At 36.6% G+C, this 25,000-nt stretch overlaps 2 protein-coding genes across 2 annotated transcripts; one reads left to right on the forward strand and one right to left on the reverse strand.

Moving 5' to 3' along the window:
• Positions 1–3,201: 3,201 nt before the first annotated feature.
• Positions 3,202–5,678, reverse strand: mrpl2 (mitochondrial ribosomal protein L2). The gene is made up of 8 exons (XM_020933590.2): positions 5,604–5,678; positions 5,308–5,388; positions 5,063–5,228; positions 4,604–4,745; positions 4,237–4,352; positions 4,022–4,132; positions 3,728–3,801; positions 3,202–3,556 (listed from the first exon to the last, which is right to left on the reverse strand). Exons 2-8 carry the CDS (start codon positions 5,377–5,379, stop codon positions 3,347–3,349), a joined length of 891 nt encoding a protein of 296 aa, XP_020789249.2. The 5' UTR covers positions 5,380–5,388; positions 5,604–5,678; the 3' UTR covers positions 3,202–3,346.
• A 494-nt stretch (positions 5,679–6,172) lies between these two features.
• On the forward strand, positions 6,173–24,746 carry LOC110168176 (kinesin light chain 1). Its single transcript, XM_055163137.1, has 10 exons — positions 6,173–6,233; positions 15,980–16,250; positions 16,930–17,160; positions 19,058–19,139; positions 19,690–19,918; positions 20,235–20,322; positions 21,740–21,841; positions 22,718–22,891; positions 23,900–23,999; positions 24,228–24,746. The coding sequence occupies exons 2-10, from the start codon at positions 16,002–16,004 to the stop codon at positions 24,269–24,271; spliced, it is 1,299 nt and encodes a 432-aa protein (XP_055019112.1). The 5' UTR covers positions 6,173–6,233; positions 15,980–16,001; the 3' UTR covers positions 24,272–24,746.
• Positions 24,747–25,000: the final 254 nt, after the last annotated feature.

Raw genomic sequence — 25,000 nt, forward strand, 5'->3', positions numbered from 1 at the left:
CTCCAAAATGTATTACAATTTATTAAAAAACACCACACAAATAGCAGCTTTAATCATTATTATGGTCAAAATATTCTTGAACGTACCATTTAAAAGTCAAGAAGTGTCTCAAGTACATTTTAATTACTACCCACCTCTGATTAGCAGTAACTTAAAGTACGCACATCCTAAACAAGCATCGTATTCTATCTTTTTAACCACATTTTGATGAATAATTCTAACTTGAAACGTGCAGTACTTATCTCAGTATTGTTAGTAGGAACGCTTGAATGAGTTTTTGTACAATGCAAAAGTAATGAGTTTAAATTTGTTGTATGAGTTTTGCCACTTGTCCAAGTCACTGCCTATGTGTGTCTGTGTTGGTGTGCTCAGTGTTGATGGTACTCCCTGATAAAATAGTGTTAAACTTTTTGCAATAGGAAAAACCTTTCGACAAAGGGCCTTTCTGTATAAGTTTGTTGTTGCTTTTTATATAAAGTGAAGAGCTTTGATAGGCTGGCTTTTTTAGTATTGTATATAAGATTATACAAGAAGTAATATTGTGAATTGCAAATCCCCCTATTGCCACTAAAGTTAAAGCACAAATAGCTTACTTTATTTCTTGAAGAGACGGTCCAGTGTTTTGTAAAAGAAAAATATTAATACTTGTGGATATCCCATGGTATAATGGGAACTTCATAGGTTGCTATTAATGCAAGCAAAGGTACACTAAGGAGCTTTTCTTACTGATTTGCCTTGTATGTTCCACAGTATGGCATGACTCTAGGGATGTAATAATAACCGAAATATCGTGATATCGTATCATCAGAGTTCTCACAATAATATCGTGGACCATCACAATATATCGAATTACAAGTGTCTTTGCTTAAATTAAGAGTTATGGTGCAGCAATAGCTAAAAAAAGACAGAGGGAACTACATAGACCATGATCCTTTGCTCCATTTCAGTGTAGACTACAAGAAGAAATAACAGTTCTAAGGACTTTTAAGTCTTAGTTCTTTGGATTAAGTCTTGTCAAGGCTATTATTGTTGTATGATTGGATATTGTTACATCCCTAATCTTGAGCCTCTCCACCATATCGTGAGCTTTCCCACGATATCGCAATAAATATCGTCTTGTGAGGTTCTTACCGTGACGATATCTTATCGTGAGACTTGGATATTGTTACACCCCCACGACACTGATCTAGTTTGCCTTTATTCAGTTACAGGCATTTGTATTGTAAAAAAAAATACTATAATCACATCTTTGTCTTCATGGAGATTGATAAATTAAAAGCAAACTTAAGCAAACTTAGGCAAAGCAATACCGTCTCTGTGGACATGAGGCAAGCATCTAGCTGCCGCTCCACAAGAAAAGTTACGTAGTCTACTTTTAGCACGCAAATTAACAAATTAGGGGCATGTATTCTTTGTTGTAGTGAGCTACAGTTGCCCCGGGTCAGTTTATGGGGAAGTGGCTGCCATTCGGAATCGCACTGCCAATATTCCAGCAAATTGGATTATCTACCAAGCCACTGCTGCCCCAAATCTAACTTGCAAAACTCAAATTTTGTCCTATCTTGAGGTTATTTTAAATGAACAGAATGTATGTATCTATTAGAAACCTTTTTTTTTTTTCTTTTTTACAAAACACTGCACCGTCCCTTTCATTTAAATGCCAAATATTTCCCCTTGTTTCTATGAAGTCCTACAATGCAAACACTATAGTAGTCATTTCTCATACATTTCCCTCTTTTATAATGCACTTTGATGTGGTTTAAATACATTTTTATCTCAAATTGGGACATTGCTTTTGATTTTGAGGTGTTATATTTGAAAGAACCACTACCTATAGACTAGAGAAACCCGTGTGGTCATTTTCTTAGTTATTATTATTGACTGTATTGGCTGCATTTGCCTATTGAGGTGTATGGAAGAACCTGTTACATTATTATTTTTGCCACTCATAGCAGCTACTACCATGTGTGTCTGCCTGTGTTGTAGCTGCCTAGGTTGTTAAGTATTAGCCAATGCAGAATTATTTGAGGGAATTAACTTGGTAGACATGCAATTTAGCCTTTTTCGAACTAAAATGGAAGATTATTTCATCGTATTTGAACTCACAACCTTTTTGCCCTGAATCTAGACGTAGCATGGGGGTACTTTACAAGCTGGACCAATGAGCGGGCATGATAACTTTGATTAAATCAGAGGTTTTCAAACTTAAACTATCAGTAATTATCTCTTAATTTGCTTTTAAATGGTATACGTTTAAACCAGTATGAACTAAGGTAAAAATGGGAGAGAAATTGGTTGGGTAAAGCAGGACTTCATCTAAATAAATACTATAAGAAAAATCCTGCATACCACAAATAAACAGGTGGTGATCAACAAATGTCCCATTAATTTGGAAAAATATTTTGAAATATTTGTGGTAATTAATGTCCATAACTCAATTATATTGAATAAATACATGAATACAAAATAACTAAAAGTACAGCAAGATGTAATTATAACTTTGTGGCTTATGTATCACAAGTATTTTTATTATGTTTTATGCTCATGAGTTACAACAGATCAGATTACTTCCAACAAACGTTGCGTAAAAAAATGTATGGGAATTTTACCTCAGAAACTAAATGTCCCTGCACATGGTTAAACTGTAATATACTTGTTCCACAGTTTGGGAGCCTCTGACCTAAGTCTCAAAAGCAGCAAAAAATCCTCCATGATGATGAGACATGCCATCTCAATGCTCCTGTTACTTGAAATACCACCCATTGTCTTTGCACAAACCCTCTTTTAAAAACATGACAGTATTTTTAAAGTTACCACTAAAAATATGGGTTCCTCTGCATGTTTTACTATAGATGTAAATATGTTTTGGATTTTTATATTGTTTGTTTCTTTCCATGCTCACAAGCAGTTGTGTTAAATAAAATTTTTAATCTTCTGTACAAAGAATGGTCTTTATTTGTACGCCAATATTCATAATTGTATGTATTTTATAGATCCACAGCATAGTTCACTAATTATTATTAAAACAATGCTATATATATTGTTTCTCTACTTTTTAGGTATATATATTTTACACTGAAAATAATCACTCCATAATTAATACAAAATTGTAAATGATTACTTTAACTGTTTAGCTTTGGTTTACTCTTATTGTAGTCTTTCCTTTGAATTTTGATGCAATTCTTACCCATTACAACAGAGTTTAGTTATATTTTTATTTAATTAAACAAAAACAACATCCATATACAGCCATATTGTCTTATTGTCTAATATTCAATATGTTTTTCCTCATACTGTACAGTACATTTCATCATTAGTAAAGCTGTTGGAAGTAACCAGTCCAGTGTTACTTAGCAGCTATTGACGGTAAATTGACGTAACTTTTCATGGGAGGCAGAGGTTTGATCTTGCGTCCGGCCCAGCCTCCTTTTCTTTGCCATAAACCGCTTGAAGGACGGACCCCGAACCAGCGATTACGACCTGCTTTTCCAATGATTTCTTTATTGTGGTCGATGTTGGACACTCGCCCCACTGTGACCATGCAGGTCTCGTCAACCTGTTAAGAAATACAAAATAAATTATTATTGCTTGTTTCCTAAAGATAGATATGTTTAATGGCATACAGTAGAACATTTCAGTCAGAGATGTCATATCTCCATGGAGACCAGCATGTGGCGGGCACTTAACCAGAAAAATTACACCTTTAAGTTTTCCAAGAGAGGCTCACCTGAACTTGTTGCTTTGAGGGAAGTTGCACAATTGCTGTTCCATTGACTTTGCGCAGTAGGACACCACTTGTGCCTAAAAACAAAGGCAACATAAATAAATTTGTAGGGAATGATAAGAATGCAGTGACAGCGAATACAAATGAAACTACATTACCTATAACCTAGCTACTACCTACTACATACCAACAACTATAATTACTGTGTGAAAATGCCTAGGATCATATGCTTGGACATTTGGTATAAGGAGAGATACATTGGCACTTTATACCAAATAAAACTAATTCAAAATTTACCTGCTGCACGGATATACTGCGCTCCTCTGCCTGGTTTTATTTCGAGGTTGTGGATCAGAGACCCCACAGGAAGCGCTCCTAGAGGGTAAGCATCTCCTTCATTTGCAGAAACTGTAAAAAAACAAAATAAAATAATAATATGTATTGCAATATGAACACTATTGTACAAGTCACACAGCCGATACTCCAGCTTTCTAAATAAGTTTCTGTTTTACCTGCCATGCGTCCAATGACTCCAGAGGTCTTGATGATGTTCCCAACCTGCATGTTCTCTGTAGCAATGATCCACCTTTTTCTATTACCTCCAGCCACAAGAGCGATGTCTGCTGATCTGTCAAGAGAGAAAAGCTTAACAATAAATTGTGGGGTATTCATTTATGCAGACAGCCCATTGTGTACAGATGCCAAAAGCAAGAGTACCATAGAAAATATATAGTACTAAATTGTATAAACTGACAAGTTCTAAATCAGAGCGAATGCAGGACAGAATCTGGTCTTAAGAAGGACTACACCAGAAGGCTGAACAAGAGACCAGTATTTCCAAGTTCAAGTAGATCAGGTAAGACCATCCCAGTTTCTCACCTGCAGGGGTCGTATCTCACTTGGACGACTTTTTCTTCAAACGGTTTATCTTCTTTGGTTGGTTCATATCTCAGTCGCTGGAAGTCTACACACCGGTATCTCTGTTTGTGCCCACCGCCGATGCCATGTGTCCGTACCTTTCCTGATTTTATACAGAACATAATTGTATGACACAAATAATCATCTAACATTGAACAATAATATTTTTTACATACTGTATTTGACAGCACGTGGAAAAGGCAGATATTTTGCATTGAAACTACATATACAGAATAAAAAAGTCTAGTCTTGTGTAGACACTATTTTAGTTATAACCTGGAATTTATTTTGTCACTACACAACATATGATTACGTTTAACATTTGTGGGTTTTGGATGCATAACAAATACATAATATTACAAAAATACATACACCAGCTCAACTATACTATGTTATTATTATTCATTATTGTGTTATTACCTGTGTGGTCTCTGCCCCCGGTTTTCTTCATCCCAATCGGTCTGATCGTGTACTTCTCCATCCGTTTCCAGTGGGTCCTGTTCTGCTCCAGTGCAGCTGTGGTCTGAAAGCTTCTGCATTGTTCCAGGTTTAATAACTGACCTCCAGCTTTAGCCTGTGTAAGAATCTGTAATGTCAGTAAACAAAATATATATTAGCATCGGACGTTTTTGCCCCATAAACGCATTTCTATGACAGTTCTGAACCTGCGAGGAGACCAGAGGAGACTGGGACACTGTCAAGGAGCGAAGAGCTCGAGTCAGACACGACACCGACATCGCTCAATCCTAAAATGTCAGAAATAAAGTAATTGTACAAATTTAAGAATAATCAAATATGCAGTTTGTAAAGTCTGTAATGTCAAATACCCACGAGCAACTAGCAACAAGCTGATTATTGGGTAACAAACAAGCTAAACATACAAAGTCTAGCCTAAATTTTGCCCATAAACAATTTATCATCATAAAAAATCATTATTTATCTAAATATTTAATACGATTACCTAAATTTTGGCTTAATTCATCCCAACTTTACTTATCAGCGTCCTTCACGGCACTGCACGCCGCGTCGCATGCCGATGACGTAATTATATCGTATTTTTATTTTCTCTGTTTTTCAGTAAGAAATTTAGTTTCAGAGACATTAGTAAAGCTATATAATGGTTGTAGTATATTTGATATATTTTATAAAATTAAAAGCAGTTAAACATAAAAAGTTGAGTTGTAATACATTGGCTGGCCAGCAGATGATCCTCTCCATCCAAATATTTGTACTTCTGAAATTTGTAAGTTAATTTTAAGCGTATTTAAGCACTTTTAATAAGTAATAATACCATACATACAATTACACATCAAGTCATTGAGTGAGAAATGTGTATTGCACCCTACAATGGACTTTCTGAAAGCAAATTCATTTTAATTACACTAGGAATTAAATTGTGAAAATCTTGGTGATGTTGAATAGATGGATTCAGGTATATATTTTTTGTTAATATCTCTAAAAACCGGGGAAAAAATCTATACAAAAACAAAACATCACGTCATCATTTTGGACTGACGCGCGGTGGATTGTGGGAAATCCTTCAGACATTTTGGATCAAAGCGGCGGAGCTGGACGCAGGAGGCAGCTCTCGGTAAGCGTGCGGATTTTAGCCTCTTAAAGCTGCTTTTTTACCACATTTTCTGAGATATCCTCGTAAAGAAACCTGTCTGATATTGACACGTCTGTTGCGACGCTCGGATTTGTTTGTTGGGCGTAAATAAACCCTGATGAAGTACAGGGAGTGGTGAGGTTAGCATCGATCGGGCTAATGCTAGTCTCCCTCAGACGGCAAAGCGAAATCTCACAAAAATGACTCTAAAAATGTTAAAACGCCGGATAAAACGAGATCAGTTTGGTTAAATGGTTTGGTGCAGATTTGTTGGCTAAAATAGGAGTGACGCATCTGATTTGGACAGTGGAAATGAGGCTAATTGGCAGCGTCGGTCTGTAATTACGAGTCATAACAGTGTAATCATGTTAAATGTCCAACCTCAGATGGGCTGCTGTTGGGTTTTCTCACTGGATTTTGTTTTAGTTTCGCTCAAAAGTTATTACAAAGATGCAATTCACTTATTCCTATTCCCAAAAAGATGTTTACCAATTATTGTTATTATTATGCATTTATATCGTGGGTGTCTTAGTATTTCCAAAGGACATAATCTTGTCTTGCAGATGCATTGCCCTCTTGTGCATTTTCTGCTTTCATATACTATAATTTAGTGTTTATCCAAACCTCAAATGTAGGGCTGGGTATCATTTAGAAGTTGCCGATACAATACATGCTTTAATACATAGGCCACGATACAATACGATTTTCGATACAGTGCGTTTTTGATTCAGTACGATATATTTTAATTCGATTTGATATGATTCAGTGAAAAACAAAGGGTAAATCATGGCTTTGTCCACAAAGTTTGCGCAGAGTTAATATGAAAACATCCCATTTTACTCAAAATAGTGAAAATTTTAACACACTTGTAGCTCTTACATAAAATAATTTAGTAAAATATACCTAAAAATATTCCTGGCAATGTATCGATACAGCAGCCCACGATATCAGTGCTGTATATTAGGAATGTAAGGATATCCAAGTCTCACGATACGATTTCGTCACGGTATGAACCTCAAGGTACAATATTTATTACGATATCGTGGAAAAGCTCATCATACGGTGGCGTCTCACAATTAGGGATGTAACAATATCCAAATATCCTTGGTACGATATTTTCACAATATATATCTCACTGTACGATATTTACTGAAATATTTTGTAGAGGTTAACAAAACTGTTAATATGCTACTTTTTCCTCTTAAAATGCTTTAACAAGACTTAATCCAAAGAACTAAGACTTAAAAGTGCTTAGAACCGTTATTTCTTCATGTAGTCTACACAAAAATGGAGCAAAGGATCATGGTCTATGTAGTTCCGTCTGTCTTTATTTTAGCTATTGCTGCACCATAAGTCTTAATTTAAGCAAAGAGACTTGTAATTCAATATATTGTGATGGTCCACGATGTTATTGTGAGAACTTTTTTGCACAACCCTACTCAGATGGGCTGCTGTCTCGTTTTCTGCCTTTTAGATTTAAGCAATTTTAGCGATCAAGATTCAATGTATACTTTGCCTAATGAATCCAATCAGACTATAGAGAATCAATTTATTATTGATTCTTCCTGTTCACAAACAGGTCTTAGCTCTTTCATGCATTTATTTGACTTATCTCAATTCTGAAGGAGGGAATCTTGTTTTGATGTTATTTTGTCATGTTTTTGTTTGCTGCTTTCACATATTAGTATTCAGTAGTCTGACTATAGCTCAGAAAAGTCTTAGTAGTAATAGTTATGATAGTAATGTTTGGCCTTTTTTTGTTTTAGTATATTTAGAAACTGAATATTTTGTGAATTTTGTGAAATCCATATTACATACTATTGTGTAGTTTAAAAAAAGGTTTTGAGGCTCAGGCTTATAGAAGGATTTTATCAAAGTCATAGAAGTAATTGATCAAATACAGATCACAGGCAGCATCTAATATAGGATACTTTAATCATGTAGCCTGTATCAAAATTATTCAACAGTTCAAGGATGAATACATTGGGGCATTCAAAGAGAGATGCAATTTGAAAACACATATAAGCCATTTGTAGTACTGTCAGTAGTTCTCTTACACTGAGTCTCATGGGATCTGGACTGTAAACATGTCTTATTAATGAATTATTTGCTATTAGTTTTCCCCTTCCGTGTCTCTTCCTCCTGAGACTGTGGAGCAGCTGGTCAGAGGTGATTGATGGCAGTGGACAGTGTCAGTGTTGTTCTGTGCCACACCCTCTTTATCCGCTGCCTCTGCTGTTTTTTTACATCAGTGCAGAGAGAGGGAGAGAGATGGAAACAGAGATGGAGGAGAGAGGGACAGAGAGACACAGAGAGCGAGACATAGAGAGAGAGAGAGAGGAGGGTATGGATGCCTATCTGCTCAGGAAATGGTCCAGGAGGATGCGATCCACCGGTGTCATGCTTCACTGTGGGAATAGGAAGGAAATGTGTGTCAGTATCTTTTGAAAAATTGGCCAAAACCTGACTATGACTAAGGCCCATATTATATTTGGTCCACTAAATACTGTATATATTAATGGTTCTAACAAGTCCCAGCCATGTATTATAACTCATGCACATCAAGTTATGTATTCTCTGTATACATGTATAAATTCTCTCTGTATAAATGTTGTTTTTGACACCAGAGCTTGTAATGCAGCGTGTTTATGATCGAAATGGATCACTGAAGTATTGAGTTTGTGTGTCAAAGTGCTTTAGTGGGCAGATTACAACTCTCAGGTATTTGATCCTGTCAGCACAAAGTGTCACTTGAGGAGAAATTACAACCTCAGCCGTAAAATACAAGCATTTTATCACTTAATGTTGTCACTTAATGCTCATGGTTCATTTAATTTTCTCATTACAAAAAGTTACAGTTGCAACATATTCAAACTCCTATAGCTGTGAATACATTATACACTGAGAATAAACAGGGAAAGTGCAAAAACAGGTGTATTTATAACTAAATCAATATGCTTTACACAGTCTTAGACAAAGCTAAACTTAACTGATCCACAAGGGAAAGTGTTAATTGTGCTAAAATTCTGCAAATATCAGATTTTTTATGCACAAATTAATAAGAGATACAGAGAGTCAAGTAATTACACAAAATACAAAGAGATGGGTCAAATGTTGTGCAATAATCTTCTTCAATAGTCTTGTGTGTCCTTTCTCACAAAGCACTGCAGTAAAACATGTAACATAGCAAGTCATGACTTTAGTGAACTATAAGGTGGAAAGATTCACATTACCATAAGCACTATACAACAAAAGAGGAAGGCTTGAAAATTAGCTGTGGGACAAATTGACTGTTCCATGGGCTGACTGTATGTGTCCACATTGTCCTATTGACTTTTTCATTATTATCTGACCTTTGCTCCTTTGGCACCGTATTTGTCAATGCAAATGTACTTTATGTCACATATAAACACGAAGCTTCAATTTATGACCAGTTTTATCTTCGGTTTTTTAATCCCTAAGAAAACTGTGACCCTGAAATATTTGAGGCTGGGCATGTCACTGTATTAGGTTTACAATGTTTTACATGAGCTTTATGGCCCCATATCACTACTATATCTCTATGGTGTAAGTAAGTCTTTATAGTTTAACTCCAGTCATGTGCGCCTCCCTGGGTGACAGAGCTGAGGACTGGCTGGTCCGCAGAGACTCATTATCGGGCTAACTGACTGAGAAAGATCCAATCCAGCATCTCTCCTCCATCTGAGTGAAACTGAATAAATGAAAAGGTAAAACTGCTTACGTTTACATTTTTAAACTTATTCAAACATGTTTTAAAATGCATGGGATTCCTGCATAAGTTTATCAGTTTAATTCTTTTTTTTCCCCCACAATTTCAACTAGGGCTGGGTATCATTAAGAAGTTGTCGATACAATACATACCTCGATACATAGGCCACGATACGATATGCTTTTCGATACAGCTCACTTTCGATTCAATATGATTCGATACGATATATTTCACACCAATTCGATACGGTTCAGAGAGAAAGAAAGGCTAAATCATGGCTCTGATACTAAAAGTCTTTGTTAAACCACTAAGTTCATATGAAAAACACCCATTTTACTAAAAACAGTGAAAATGTCAGCACAACTGCAGCTCTTACACAAATTAATTTAGCAAAATATACCTAAAAATACTCTTCATGATATATCAATACAGCAGCTTACGATATCGATTCATCACATTAAGCCATACGATATATTGATATTTTAATATTTTTGCACACCCCTGATTTCAATACTCCCAGAAGAATAGACACATAGACAGAAATATAAACTAATACAAGGATCACATTTCAGTACAATTTTATACAGACTAAATGACAGGGTTTGACATTTTCATGCAGAATAAAACGAAGACATTTTCTTCTTTGTGGGGAAAATTATGATACTTTAATAATTGCAGCAATTGTGATTTGATTCAATCTTGCAGTAATAATAGAATCTTCTAAATTAATTGCTCTGTGTCTAACTTAACAGCCAAAGCTCTATTTTTTCTTTTTATGTGAATATTGACTGAATTTACAGCCGTATTATTTCTCCCCCTCCCTCCTCCTTTACCTCCCCCTTTCTGTGTCTGCGTCTGTGGGCGGGACAGTCTCGTAGTCTATCCTTCTCTGTCGGGGTGCTCAGAAGGTCACATCATCTGTGGCCGCTCCCATCTCCATATTTCTCCTCTCCTCCTTTTTCCTGTTTTTCATTTTTATGGATTAGCGTCTCCTTTTATGACTGCACCAGGAATGGTTGAGACATAATTTAATCCACAGATCTGGATGCCGAGCAATGAGGGTTGTGTGGTTCAACAAGCTGCAGCTAAAGTAGCATTAAGGTATGAAAGATTAATACATGGAGGGATTCAGGGCAGGAAGTGGCTGGTGTAGTTGCGTGAGAGCTTTTTTTGAGGATAACTAAAGAAAATGGCAGTAAAATTGCAGTATACTACTTCAGACTGTGCTCACTGCTTTTTAGGACTAATTTAGTTATCTACATTTGCAGCTACTTTAAACAAGAGGACTTTTATGAGAGTACAGTGATGTGTTGCTTTTGTGGAAAAGTCAGATGCAAATTGTTCAACTGTTGTTTGTTTTCTTAAACATTTAAATTAAAATCTGTTGTATTTTGTGTACTTCATGGAGCTCTAAAATATTCTTGGTCTTGTATCATTTATTTTGAATTAAGTCGACAGCGTACTGCAAATTAATTTAAACTGAATTTTGTGTTAAATTACTCAGCAAAGGAGCATATTCTTACTACTCTTCAAGCCTAACATTTTCTAAATTTTCTCTTTGTCTAGTCCCAGGTTTGGTCCCAGGTTTGGTCCCAGGTTTGGTTCCAGGTTTGGTCCAATTTTGGTCAAATTTTTATATGGTTCAAACCAAACTGGGGTTGTGGTTCTAATATGTCAGGACCACAACCCTTAAAAAAGTGTAGCTCCTCAATATTGGCTCACAATTTTAGTTATACAATTGTGATACCATCAGATTATACGCAGGTAGTAAATTGGTTTCTGTTCTTAATCTCAGCAAGATTGAAATCTTTTGAACATACACCAATATAGAAAGACTTGTTTAGGGCTGAACAATAAAAAAAAAAAATACATAGAAAATATTTAACTAAATATTACGATAAAAAAAATTGCATCTGATTTTTCAGTTGTGTCCGTTCAGATTGCGTTTCAACTGTGATTAATCTTGCTGCCCTACATTTGTTATTGAGCGTGCATGTTATGTGTATTTTTATGAGTCATAGTGAGAGTAAATGTTAAAGTTTAAAACAGACCAGTGTTTGGAGGTAAACATAGCTGGACTTTATCTCACCTTTTAACTCTCAGAAAACATTAACTCCGCTCAAGAGTGTGTGAGGTACGCCGTATTTGATCTTGAACATTAAAGTGTTTTCTGCAGAGGAGAGAGAGGCTGCAGCAGGTACCAGACTGAAGGAGGAAATCAAAGAGGACACTCAGAGCTTTGGTGCAATAGAGAGAGGTGAATAGTCAAAGGAGATTCCCATTAGACAAAATGAAAGGAGACTTACTGTAGCCATTACTAAAGGTGTTCCAGGTTTAATTAGCGAGATGTGCTTCTTTGACTAATGCATTATGACTGGGCTTGTTTTTAAACCTTCATCAATTCTGTGTGAAAGGATGAAAACAAGCCCTCTATGGGTTTAGTTTACGGTTGAATAGCAAACCCATATGGCCCAAATGACTAAAATGTGCCACTTAATGACTTATTCAGCTCCCTGTTACAGCGTGCCATTTTGAGGACTATGGACCATTCAAAAGACACACTGTTTTGTTTGGAAGTGTTAATTACTGTGGCATCTGTCCTAACGGTTTGAAAGTGCGTTATCCATGGGTTACAGGAAGAAAAGTTACAGGTGCACAGTGTTTTATGATAGCTGCTTGTCGCTATGGAGATGTCCTTTGTCAAGAATGTTCCACAGTATGACATTAAACCATTTTATTGTTCATTTATTTATTACTTAAAAATGTACGGCTGCTCGATTATGGAAAAAATCTTCATCATGATTGTTCAAACAATTATTTTCTAGTTGCATTATGCATTTATTCAGCATTTCTCTCCAAAAAAAACACTTTGTTATTGATAATTTATGCAAAACTTTCAAACTGAACATAAATATAGGCTACAAATATGTACCTTAGAGCAGTTTTGCGATGTATAAAACATAAAATGAATAAAATATACTTTGAACATGAAATAAGGAATAGAGAAACATAGAAAAACATAAATGTATCCAAAATGAGCTATATATCCAGCTGTTCTACATTCTCTATATTTAAAATTATAAACTATATTTATATATATATAAAAAAAAATTTCAACTCTATTATATGAGTTTGGAAATCGTTTGACGCACAAATTGAAATCGCAATCAAAATTCAATTAATTGCACAGCCTTATAAAAATGTCCTTAAAAATAGCCATTCTTAGTGTGAGCGGGGTCGCCTCTCTTTGATTGGACCTGTGTGTTTTTATGAATGGATAAGTAAGTTTAATGCTATACTGTGGGACATACTAAGCATATCAACAACATGTTCAGTATCAGTAACAAGTGGGTGGCGTGTACTCTATCAAAAAATGCGATGTACCTTTAAACCAATTGTGATTTTTGGTCAGTTTCATTATTATGTAAACTCAGTCAGGGCTCATCCAGACCTGTTTCAGCTCTACTAAGAAGGGTCTCTTTAATGGAAACAAAAAACGACAAAGTAAGCCAGACTAAACCAAATCACCAAATCAGATAAACCAGGTCTACTGAGTTAGTAGCTTCCATGGAACAGCCCCGAGAGCACAGTTTAGATCTAATCCGAACAATGAATTGCTGTTGAAGCATAACATATTTTTAAAGGTAACATTGAACATTTACTTAACGGGAAATATATGGTATAGTCTTTTTGTCCTTGTTGCGAAAATGTCTTCAGCCTTCAACCAGCGCTGCTATTGAAGCCATCAGGAAAATATGGAGTCAAAGGGATGTGAGTCAGTGCTGTAATGGCAGGTTGTTGTGTGTAAGTTTCCACATCTGTTTGCACACAGACATCTCCAATCAGAAGAGCAGATCTACAGTATATTGCAGTGTGCTTGCTTGGTCTCCATACACCGATGCAGCTACGGATTTGGATGTTTCAGAGGGCGCTTATGTGTATAATAGTTCATAATTTCTTCATTTTTTTTTTTACCGTTGCTCCCGTTTCTTATGTTTGTGTATTTCAGTGGCCGACACCAGTTTCAAGGCAGTGACATTTTAAGCCGTTGCCCGCGGAGATGTGGTCCATTGAGTCATAGGTCAAGTCCAGACTGGGTGGAACAAAATAACACTGCAATTTGTTTGACCATTGCAGTATTAGAAATATAACATAAAGGCGAGATGTAGGTTCAGATTTCAGAAGACACTGTGATATTTGGATACCTTTTGATAATTCCAGTCCAAGTCAGAACTAAACCAGGACTTAAACTTGTGTAAAATGGCTTTCTGTGTAATTTCTCTGAAAATAAATGATTCAGACTTGTAATTTAACACAGAAAATAATCAAATATCTTCCAACAAATCTGATCTCTGCTCCAAACCGGTTTGACTGACAGAGGACTGGCTCTTGATCTTGAGATTAAAAGACTCCAGAAAGTACTGAATCTCAATTAAGAACTGAGAATTCCAGAGCCTGACCGAGACTAAATCTATGTCTAACCCAGATGAAAATGGGAAGAGGAAGAAACTAGGAAGTAAACAAAAACTAGAACAGATCTAAACCAGGACCATTCAAGAACTGATCAGTCAAACTCAAGACAACCACTGGATCACAAGTCCACACCTATACTGAAGAAATGGCACACTGAACTAAATCAGGAATAAAATAGACTAAAACAACTGAATTACACGAGGTCTAAACTAAAGGACTACGCAAGGATGAGCCCAAACACATAAATTATGCTTTCTTTTTCCAAATAATACGGTTTTCAGCGTTGCTACAATGCATCTATGACTTCACAGCACAGCTCATCCTTATATAACATTTCAGTCTGGGTGTGTTTCTTGCATCTATGGCGTCACCCTCTTCTCTGCCACATGCGTTTACAGCTTTTTTAATTAAAAGCACCCAAACTAATGATAATTTTTCCCCCACAAACTTGTACTGTTTTTTAATGTTGCCATAATACATCAATGACTTCACTCCACAGTCCTTCTTTCTTACAATATTTCAGTCTGGGTGTGTTTCTTGTTTCTATGGCATCACCCTCTCAGTGCAGCTCTGGCAGCAGCAGCTCGTCTCTGCAGCAGCTGTGAACGCACAATCTGACTCACAAATGTGCTCTATTATTGTCCCTCTCAAACTGTGGAATAATGTCTGTGCTCGGCCATGCATACTGTAGGCGTGCTAAAGCTCCTAGTTTGCATGTGGCCTTTCGCAGCAGATAGAAATGACAAGCTGTAGTGTTGTGTTCCCTTATCTCACTGAATGGCTCTCACTTTGATGCATTCAGGGGAGTGATGCTGACATAGCTCATTTAATGTATTGAACAGTGATGTAACATGAGTTCATTTGCTTGTAATGGCTGTTGTGTCAATATGAATCATCCGGTGTATAGTGTCTTAGTCAGACGTTTTTTATGTGTTAATTTTGTAAGTTTTCTAAGGATTTATGTGCAGCAGCTCAAAGCAGAATGTATGACGTGAATGCTGGGGTGACTGGATAATTTCATGTACTTTTTTCACTTATAAAGATTCTGTTACTTTTCTGTACACAATTGTTTTTGCACCAGATCTTAATAATCTCCTTTGGTCTTGAGAAATAGGCGCTATAGACATTATATCTTGTACAAAGGGTTTTGTCTTGTGGCTTGTGTTGATGTCTCTATTTAGAAGTTTGTCTGGAATCAAGAATTTGCATGATCTTTTTCTGTCTTACATTGGAATTTAACAAACCATGAATTTGCTGTATGAATGAGTGGTACGAGAGAAATCACTGGCATAGACAGCTGACAGGCCTGTGTCAGCCCGCCCTGGGACAGCTGTGGTTCCAGAAGCATCTTAAGTTTACCACGACTACATTTGGAGAGTGAATAAATAACAGCATGTAAAGCAACATCGATTGTGTCTTCAAAAAGTGCTATGGCTATTAAGCTATAAATACATGATCTTATTTATTTGGAAAGCATTGACTTTTATATGGCAGGTATTTATCTTCTCTTCCTGTTTTATTGTAGGTTTCCCTGAGCTCCAGAGAAGATGTCGACCATGGTGTACCCGCGTGAGGAGAAGCTGGAGAAGCTCTCTCAGGAGGAGATCATCTCCAACACAAAGCTGGTGATCCAGGGTCTGGAGGCTCTGAAGAACGAGCATAACTCCATCCTGCACAGCCTCCTGGAGACCATCAAGTGCCTGAAGAAGGATGAGGAGGCCAACCTGGTCCACGAGAAGTCCAGTCTGCTGCGCAAGTCTGTGGAGATGATCGAGCTGGGGCTGGGAGAAGCGCAGGTCAGAGCTCATATTCAGTACAGCGGGGGCTAGAATATAAACCACAGTTTCATACTGTTCAGCTGCATTTGAGCCTTTTCCACTGCTGGTTGTGGTTTATGATCCAGTTTTGTTCTTATTTTAATCCACAATGGAAACAGTCAAATTAAAACTGACAAATATCAATGCACATGGCAGGGGAAAGGTTACTTTAGACTGTATTTGAGGGGACATAGTAAAGAAACATTAAGATGTAGGTTTGCATAAGGTTTTATTGGTGGTTTCTTGGACTGTTTTTGCGATCAAGACATTTCGGCTCCCATCCAGAAGCCATTTTACAATTGATGGAACTGGCTTGAAGCACGGGGAATTTATTCTACTATTAAGCTTAAGTCGTTATCAACGAGCACGGAGCAGGTGAATGAACAAAGCATCTCCAAACATTATTGTAAGAGATGGCTCATTTTCATCCATAGATCATTTTCGAGACTAAACAGGGATTAAACCTGGACTAGAACCAGGACTACACTGTGCTGTCCCATATTTTACAGTTTCCCCTTTCTATATTAAACCAGGTGGTGATTGTGATTCACTCCACCACATTCCTCTTGTCCTTCCTTCCTCTTCTCCTTTCAGTATATTTCTTTATCTCCAAACCTGTTGTAACCCTGCTCCCATGGCTTCTCTGTCTCTGCACCAGGTCATGATGGCTCTGTCCAACCACCTGAACGCGGTGGAGTCAGAAAAGCAGAAGTTACGTGCTCAGGTGCGGAGGCTGTGTCAGGAGAACCAGTGGCTGAGAGATGAACTGGCCAACACTCAACAGAAGCTGCAGAAGAGCGAGCAGAGCGTGGCCCAACTGGAGGAGGAGAAGAAACATCTGGAGTTTATGAACCAGCTCAAGAAGTACGACGAAGATGTCTCACCCACTGTAAGTAACGAGAAAGTATTTAATATAGGTTGGGTTCACGTGACAGGTCAGAATAGCTCATTTAAATCTAAAATTGGGAGGGAGGGCAGGTCAGAATTATTTGGTTTTAACAGTCAAAATGCAGATATTTTGATTTGGTTTATTACAGTTAATATCTTTACTGGGATTAGTCATGTGGAAAAAATCTGGCAGTTCAATTTGTCAGTACAAATAAACCAATAAACAAATGTTATTAGGTAAAGATATATTAGATAAGATAAATTTGTCGATTTAGGGACCCAATTAAGTTTGAATGTGATTTCAATTTGTTTGTCAAACAATCTCCAGACTCAAATCTCATAATCAAGTTAAAACGATTAAGCTAAACAAAGTTTATTTGGGGATTTTTTAAAATATAAATAAGTATATATTTTTTAAATATAGAGATTGCAGAACAGCTGGATATATCTGTAGGTTATTTTGGATACATTTATGTTTTTCTATGCCTTATTTCATGTTCAAAGTATATTTTATTCATTTTATGTTTTATACATCGCAAAACTGCTCTAAGGTACATATTTGTAGCCTGTATTTATTTAGAATTTGAATGTTTTGCATAAATTTTCAGTAACAAATGCTGAATAAATGCATCATGTAACTAAAAAATAATCAGCTGAATAATCGTGATTTCAATATTGAACAAAATAATCGTGATAATGACTTTTTCCATAATCAAGCAGCCTTAGACCCAGTTCTCAACTAAAAATATTAAGTTTCGTTGTATATGACATATAAAACCTATAATAGGATGTTATGGCTTTAGTGAGGATACAAGATGCTCTAAGAACTATATTAAAACTGCTTTATAAATCTGTCATATCAAATAAATATCAAAAGTCCATTGCTCCCTGTTTGAAGGAATAATGCCAATAGTAATCAAAATCCCAATTGTAGACTTCTTTATCTGTCTGTCCATCTTAAGAGACCCATGCATTTAAATGTTATATGATCTTAGATATGAATGCTTGCGGTTTCTTGTTTCCTGGAAAGTCATTTTAAGGCAAATCCTTATTGATCAGTGTTTGGACTAAATCATCACATCATCTAAACAGGTCCCAACTCACAAATGTATCTGTAAAAAAAACAAAAAAAACATGTCCACCATAAATTATGCAGGAAATCTAAGTAATACCTTTGAAATGTGCCCAAACAAGATTACACAAGACACGTTTGTGTGTGACAAAATCCACACTTTTTAATGCTGGATTAAGAAAGTGCCACTATACTCTTGCAGTGACATCTTGTCGAGGGTGTTGTACATGTATCTCTATAGTGGAATGTTCAGCAGTTGCCATGGAAACGCAATACACACATAAGCCAACACTATCAAAAGTTTTAAGATGGTCTGAAAACTCAAGAAAACAAAATACAGAATTGATTTAAACAACACATTTTCTGTGATTAATACAGATGTTAATGGTCCTGTTTAGATGCAGAGCTGCAGTATCAATATCAATCAATCAAGTATCAATAATCCTTTTTTACATTTTTGGTCTACATTTAGGACAGGTTTTAAAATTGCTTTCACTTTTTTGTCTGCAATGTCAGCCGCAATGTAGAAAAAATGAATTGTTCTTTTAACAATACTAACATGAGCATTGTCTTATAAAAACCTAATCAAAATATTTATAAAGCTTCAGTCCGGTAATTTCCTGTTATGAGTGCTTTCAGATTATGTCAGTATGATTGTGTAAACATGAGTCACTGCCTCGTCACGGTCTCTGAGGAGGTTAGACGCGTCGGTGTGAATTTGTGCATCATTTGTCAAACTTGTCATTGTTTGTAGTGTGAATAATTTTGGATAATAGCACAGTGTCGTCGCGTCTGTCAAAATAATGAATGGCCTTTTTTTCTGCAGCAGGAGGAGAAAGACAAGGAGACACCCAAGGACTCACTGGACGATCTGTTCCCCAACGATGAAGAGGATCAGGGACAAGGAAGTAAGAACATTTATAATATTTTTGGCAACATTTAAACAACACAAAACATATTGAAAAGTTGAATAAAGACTATCTACCACTATCCATACATGAAGGAATACAATTTTTGTCTTGGCTAACTACTAAACTTGTATAGTATGTGTGTAATTTCTAAAGTTATTGCAGAATTCCCTGGTTAAATAGGAATTGAGGTAGGCTGAGGTAACCCATTGCAGGGCCTCTTTAAAGGAGTATATGGACCCTCTTTTGCAACTAACCTCCTTTTGACATCCTTTATCTTTTATATGTCTCTTTTTATCTACTGTATAAATTACCCTTGTTATGTATACCGTGAATGAATAACCACACATTTATTTGAATGAGTAAACATAATCTGATGCTCTACATTTGCTCTGCCCACATAAATAAAATGGGATTATTGATTGTTTACTATCTGTAATGAGATAAATGTATGGGTGCATTGGAATTTCATGGACTCCACATTTCCTAAAGAATAGATCCAGGTTGGGTTGTGTAAATACTGTAGCATGTATTTCATTTGCCTTCACAGTGCAGCACCAACACAACAGCGCAGCGGTGGCAGCAGCTCAGCAGGGAGGCTATGAGATCCCGGCCCGTCTCCGGACCCTCCATAACCTGGTGATCCAGTACGCCTCACAGGGACGCTACGAGGTGGCCGTGCCCCTCTGCAAACAGGCCCTGGAGGATCTGGAGAAGACCTCTGGACACGACCACCCCGATGTGGCTACCATGCTCAACATCTTGGCTCTGGTCTACAGGTGGAGTTTGTAGTTTTACTTAAGATAAAAGATATTTGCTAAATAATTGCTAAAACAATAGTACAATAGACCGTTTTCCAATGAATCATGTAGATATGCCCAGAATTACATTATTTTTCCCCAAATAAAATGTTAAAAAGGCCAGAAAATAAACTCAGTAATTTTGGGTACATATAACTGACCATCTGTCTAATTCCTATAATCTTTCGGATCCTGTGTTTTCCGTAAGAGCCGACACTTTGCAGAAATCAAAACTGCTGAATTTCAATCCATTTATTGATCATATATTGATTTCTTTTCTCTTGTTCTTGTGCAGAGACCAGAACAAATACAAAGAGGCGGCCCATCTGCTGAACGATGCTCTGTCCATCCGGGAGAAGACTCTGGGCAAAGACCACCCAGCGGTAAGTCTGCTCCCGTTTCCATGGCAACCATAGCATAATCTGATCACAAAAATGTAGGTGCAATGATTAGCAAGCTTTGTAAATGGTGAGTTTTCAGTTTTAGCATTTTAAATATTGTAAAACTGTTTTTGGTGCCCAGATAGCCCTACACATTTCAGCTGGGCTATCAACCCCCATCCCTGTTTTCAACTCTTCCGTTACCATGGAAACATATATATCTATTTGGCCGGTTCAGTGAGGTTAGTGTCTAGTTAGTGCTGCTTCGCAATCCCCGAGGACTGGATCAATAAAAATGCTATTAATGCAGTCTGTTTTCCTGCTCCTGACAACATGAGCTATTAAAAATCTATTGGAAACATATCACTCCATTACACAAATACAAATACAAATACACAAATCTGCCATATTGTACTGCCTTTTTGAGCGAATATTTTTTCCCCACAAACACTGACAGCTCTGTTGAAATGGTGTTTTCCCTCTGATCTCGCAAGGTTGAGTTTGCTTTGATTTGTGGCAAGATAAAAACTGTTTGATTTTTCAACAGCAACATGATACAAACAATAATGCCACAGTTCTATATTTAATGTAATGCAGTTTTCATTTGTGCATTGTGTACTATCGAAACATGCATTTTTATTGTGAGTGGGCTTGCCTCTCCACAAATCTGACCTGTAACTTGGCTTGGTGGCACAACCTACTTGTATCCTTTGAGATACATAAATTTAATGTCATACTTTGAACATCTCCATGGAGCACAGCAAAGCATTTTGTCATTTCGATATATATCTACACACTAAAATATCTGAAACTGATGCAGTTACTACAACTGCAAAGATTAGTTAGTGGTTTGTCAAAAGGATTTAGTTGATTTAAGACTGTACATACACCATTGCAAACACATGCTCAATCTAGTTTACTGATTAGATTAACTAAAGTCAAGATAGTTCAAGATTAACCAAAGTCAATAGTTCTTGACTTTCAGATGATCTTGGTGTAAGAGGAAATATTTGACTTGTTTCTCAGCCTGGTCCTTTGCTGGGTTTCAGATTACATCACAACATTTTATTGTTATAATATTGAATACAGACGAGGAGCAGCTAAAATTTAATATTAACATGAATATCATATGTCATTTTTGCGTGTTCTTCCATTGCCACAAATTTGTCAATGCATTTTATGACGTTAAAGATGGGTAAAACTGTGATAGAAGATATGAACACAAAATGCAAAATTGGTATTTATTTGAATTTATTACCAGAAAATGACTGGATTGAATTTAATAGTAATTTCATCAGCAAAAGCAGAGGATTGCAAATGTACTCTAAAGCTTGTAAAATGCCACATGATGTAACTCCTTCATAATATAAAATTCATTTGACAAAAGTTTCAAGCCTTAATTTTTTTCTTTCACTTTCAGGTTGCTGCGACACTGAACAACCTGGCTGTGCTGTACGGAAAGAGAGGGAAATACAAGGAAGCAGAGCCTTTGTGCAAGAGAGCTTTGGAGATCAGAGAGAAGGTAGGTCCCTGGTCCACATAAGTGACAATTAGCTCTGAACAAATTGAACTGTCTAAAAGTTACTGCTAAAATACTGTAGCAAGACCAGCTAAAAATATCCAGGGTGAAAATGATCTGCTTAAATTGGCTGTGAGTCGTCGCTGGGGGATCTTCCTGTGTCAAATAAGGTTTAATTGAGAGCAAAGGATGAAGCAAAGGAGGCAGAGAGACAGTGCAACGAGGTTCAGTGAGTTTGTTCCTGTAAATGTGATTGTGTATTCAAGCATCGATCGGGGGATTTATAAGATCTGAACAGAGAGCAGCAAACAAGAACGCAGCACAGAGAAGGAAGAGACGTGAGGAGAAATGTTTATAATTACGGATGGGCTGATATGGATTTTATTTATTTTAAGCTAATACCTATGTCTACTTTTGGCCTTCTGCTGTGTTTAGCTTTTAAAATCCATAACAAGGCCAACAACTTATCTTAAAATGAAGTAAAGATCAATAATTAACTTTTCACTTCTGTAAAAATAATAACAAAATGTATTTATCTAGAATCTAAAATCATTTGTTACATGTTAGTGTAAACATACTGCCATATAACACTTCTCTTTTTCCATTTTGACTCATACGTCTGTTGGGGCAGAAAATGGTATCGAATGGAGATATTGGCTTATATTGATACCAGCCTATACCAATACTGGAACTAATATATCGCCCATTCATATTTATAGTGTTCTAAACTTTTGCAGCATTGTGTTGGGAGTTAAATATTTTGCTCCCACCAAACTTCAATTGTAAATCATAGAAGTGTTTGTTTGTTCTTTATTGTTCTTGCCTTTTTCCCTCTCCCAGCATCCATGTCCTTATACTGGAATTTCTGTTTTTTGTCAGGTTTTGGGAAAGGACCACCCGGACGTGGCCAAACAGCTGAACAACCTGGCTCTGCTGTGCCAGAACCAGGGCAAGTACGAGGAGGTGGAGTACTACTACTGCCGCGCACTGGAGATCTACGAGTGCAGGCTGGGACCAGACGACCCCAACGTGGCCAAGACCAAGAACAACCTGGTGAGGGGGTTATCGTTCATTTGGTTTGTGGATTTTATGGTTAAGTGCAGATAAAATGTATAGATGCAAGGATTTACAATTTAACATTTAAACTACACTTTAAAATAAAATGTATTCAAACAGGGTTCCCACAGTCATGGAAATCCTGGAAAAGTCATGGAATTTTAGTATCTTTTTCACGCAACTACAGTGTTCTGTTAAGTCATCATTAGGCTATTATGATTATTTCTGAACTTTTATTTAAAAGAAACGACACTAAATACATTGACAGTATTTTGAATGTTAAAAACTATAATACCAAACCATAAGGTGAGTGGAAAAGGTTAACATTTCATATTTAGCCATAAAAGTGTGATCAATTCTACACATGCAGGGTGTCGTAAAGTCATGGAAAATTAATTTTAGGTCATGAAAAATCATGGAAATGTTTTGACATTTTGTCAGTGAAAAAGAGTGGGAACCCTGCAAACATAATTTATCCTTATAAATGCAATCAGTTGAGAATTTGTTGCATTTTCATTTAACAAGTTTACCAACTAGATAGACTGAAATAAGCATTTTTAACCATGGTTTATCTTGGGTGGAAGCTATTTGTTTCACTCTGGCAAACCCATTTGCATTACCAGTTACAAAAGTTGCAAGTTGGCAAAAAATATCTACAATTTAACAAACATATGCAGAGGGTTGGTATCATGACAAGAGGCTGGCTTGATGTATTGCAGTGGTCCAGAAAATAACATATTTAGTCTCCATTTTCCAGTCTCTGCTTCTTGGTTTCCTCTTTCACTTTGATGACAGAGACATTTGTCATGATGCTCTGGAATCTCATTGTGTCATTTTTCATTGGCTGCTAGTTTTACAGGAGGACCGCCCTACGAGACGCATTATGAGTCAATGGGTTCATCTCATCCAATACTAAACTGCTCCCCCCCTCTCCGTCCCTCTCTCCTCTCTCCCTCTCTCCCCTCTCTCCCCTCTCTCCGTCTTCTGTCCATTTGTCATCCACAGGCATCCTGCTTCCTCAAACAGGGCAAATACAAGGAGGCTGAGATCCTCTACAAAGAGATACTGACCCGCGCCCATGAGAAGGAGTTTGGCTCTGTGGATGGTAAAGACATTACAAATACAAACATGTCAAACGCTGATTGATTATACAAACTGAAACTATTGCAGCCCTAAAATTTGTATCTCCCTTTAACAATATTAGCTGTTGTTCTCCAACTGAAGTTTGACATCATCATAGTTTATATCATGAAGGCAACATGTTAAATAGTGGATGTGTTTTTTCATAATTTTTGATACAATTGTCTGATCATCCATAATGTGTCTCTCCTAGAGAGCAGTGATGAGCAGACAGTTCAAAAGTGGACCATTTTCTAAGCAGTGTTTGACCAGAAGACCCAGAGCTACAGAAGATATAATTAAAGATTTCCTCTGCTTTTTTCCTGCAATAGTTAAATGTCCTCAGAAAAGTCAAGTTGATGGTCAATACATGTATATATTTTTATCTTCAACTTTGGTTAATTAATGTTAAATACGGTACTAACTTATACAACAGTTCCTAGTTTCCGTTAACCTAGTTTAGACAATGTCCCTGCCATTTTTGTTTGTTTTTAATATAACAGTAGGTACTGAGGGGAAGTTATCATCCATCTTGCGTATTGTTGTTTAGTTCATAGTTAATGATTCATGAAGGGTTTACATTATGGTTTGTTCCAGTTTTTAATTTCAATATTGATTTACAGTTCATCTTGTAATTTCACTGTTAGGTCTTTTATTTCAGATGTAATGTATATTTCACTCTTAAGCATCTTATTTTCAGTATTGTTGTTTTTGAGCTGTATATTTTGGTTTACAACTTTGTACAAACCTTTCATATTTGTGTCTTTAGCTGAAAATAAGCCCATTTGGATGCACGCAGAGGAGCGAGAGGAGATGAGCAAGGTAAAACATGTTCATCTATTGTAAACATGTTTTCAGCCTGTATTTAAATAAACTCTATGTTGAAATATGACCCATGGTTCAGCTCTGTATAAATAAGCCCCTATGGCAGATAAGTTGCACACAAACAATACAAAAATGCTGCTCAACCACTTCTAACCTCCTCCC

This window comes from Boleophthalmus pectinirostris, unplaced genomic scaffold (assembly GCF_026225935.1).
Source record: "Boleophthalmus pectinirostris isolate CB_2022bp ecotype Guang Dong unplaced genomic scaffold, ASM2622593v1 HiC_scaffold_525, whole genome shotgun sequence".
In the NCBI taxonomy this organism is placed as follows: Eukaryota; Metazoa; Chordata; class Actinopteri; order Gobiiformes; family Gobiidae; genus Boleophthalmus; species Boleophthalmus pectinirostris.

Bases quoted from the DNA above. Each gene is read 5' to 3' on its own strand.
- mrpl2 (XM_020933590.2), bottom strand. From the start codon at position 5,379: ATGTCGGTGTCGTGTCTGACTCGAGCTCTTCGCTCCTTGACAGTGTCC. The intron at 5,229-5,307 runs GTTCAGAACTGT...CTGACATTACAG, and splicing joins CTCCTCTGGTCTCCTCGCAG to ATTCTTACACAGGCTAAAGC. The intron at 4,353-4,603 runs GTGAGAAACTGG...CTCTCTTGACAG, and splicing joins GTGAGATACGACCCCTGCAG to ATCAGCAGACATCGCTCTTG.
- LOC110168176 (XM_055163137.1), top strand. From the start codon at position 16,002: ATGTCGACCATGGTGTACCCGCGTGAGGAGAAGCTGGAGAAGCTCTCT. The intron at 19,140-19,689 runs GTAAGAACATTT...TTGCCTTCACAG, and splicing joins AGAGGATCAGGGACAAGGAA to TGCAGCACCAACACAACAGC. The intron at 19,919-20,234 runs GTGGAGTTTGTA...GTTCTTGTGCAG, and splicing joins ATCTTGGCTCTGGTCTACAG to AGACCAGAACAAATACAAAG.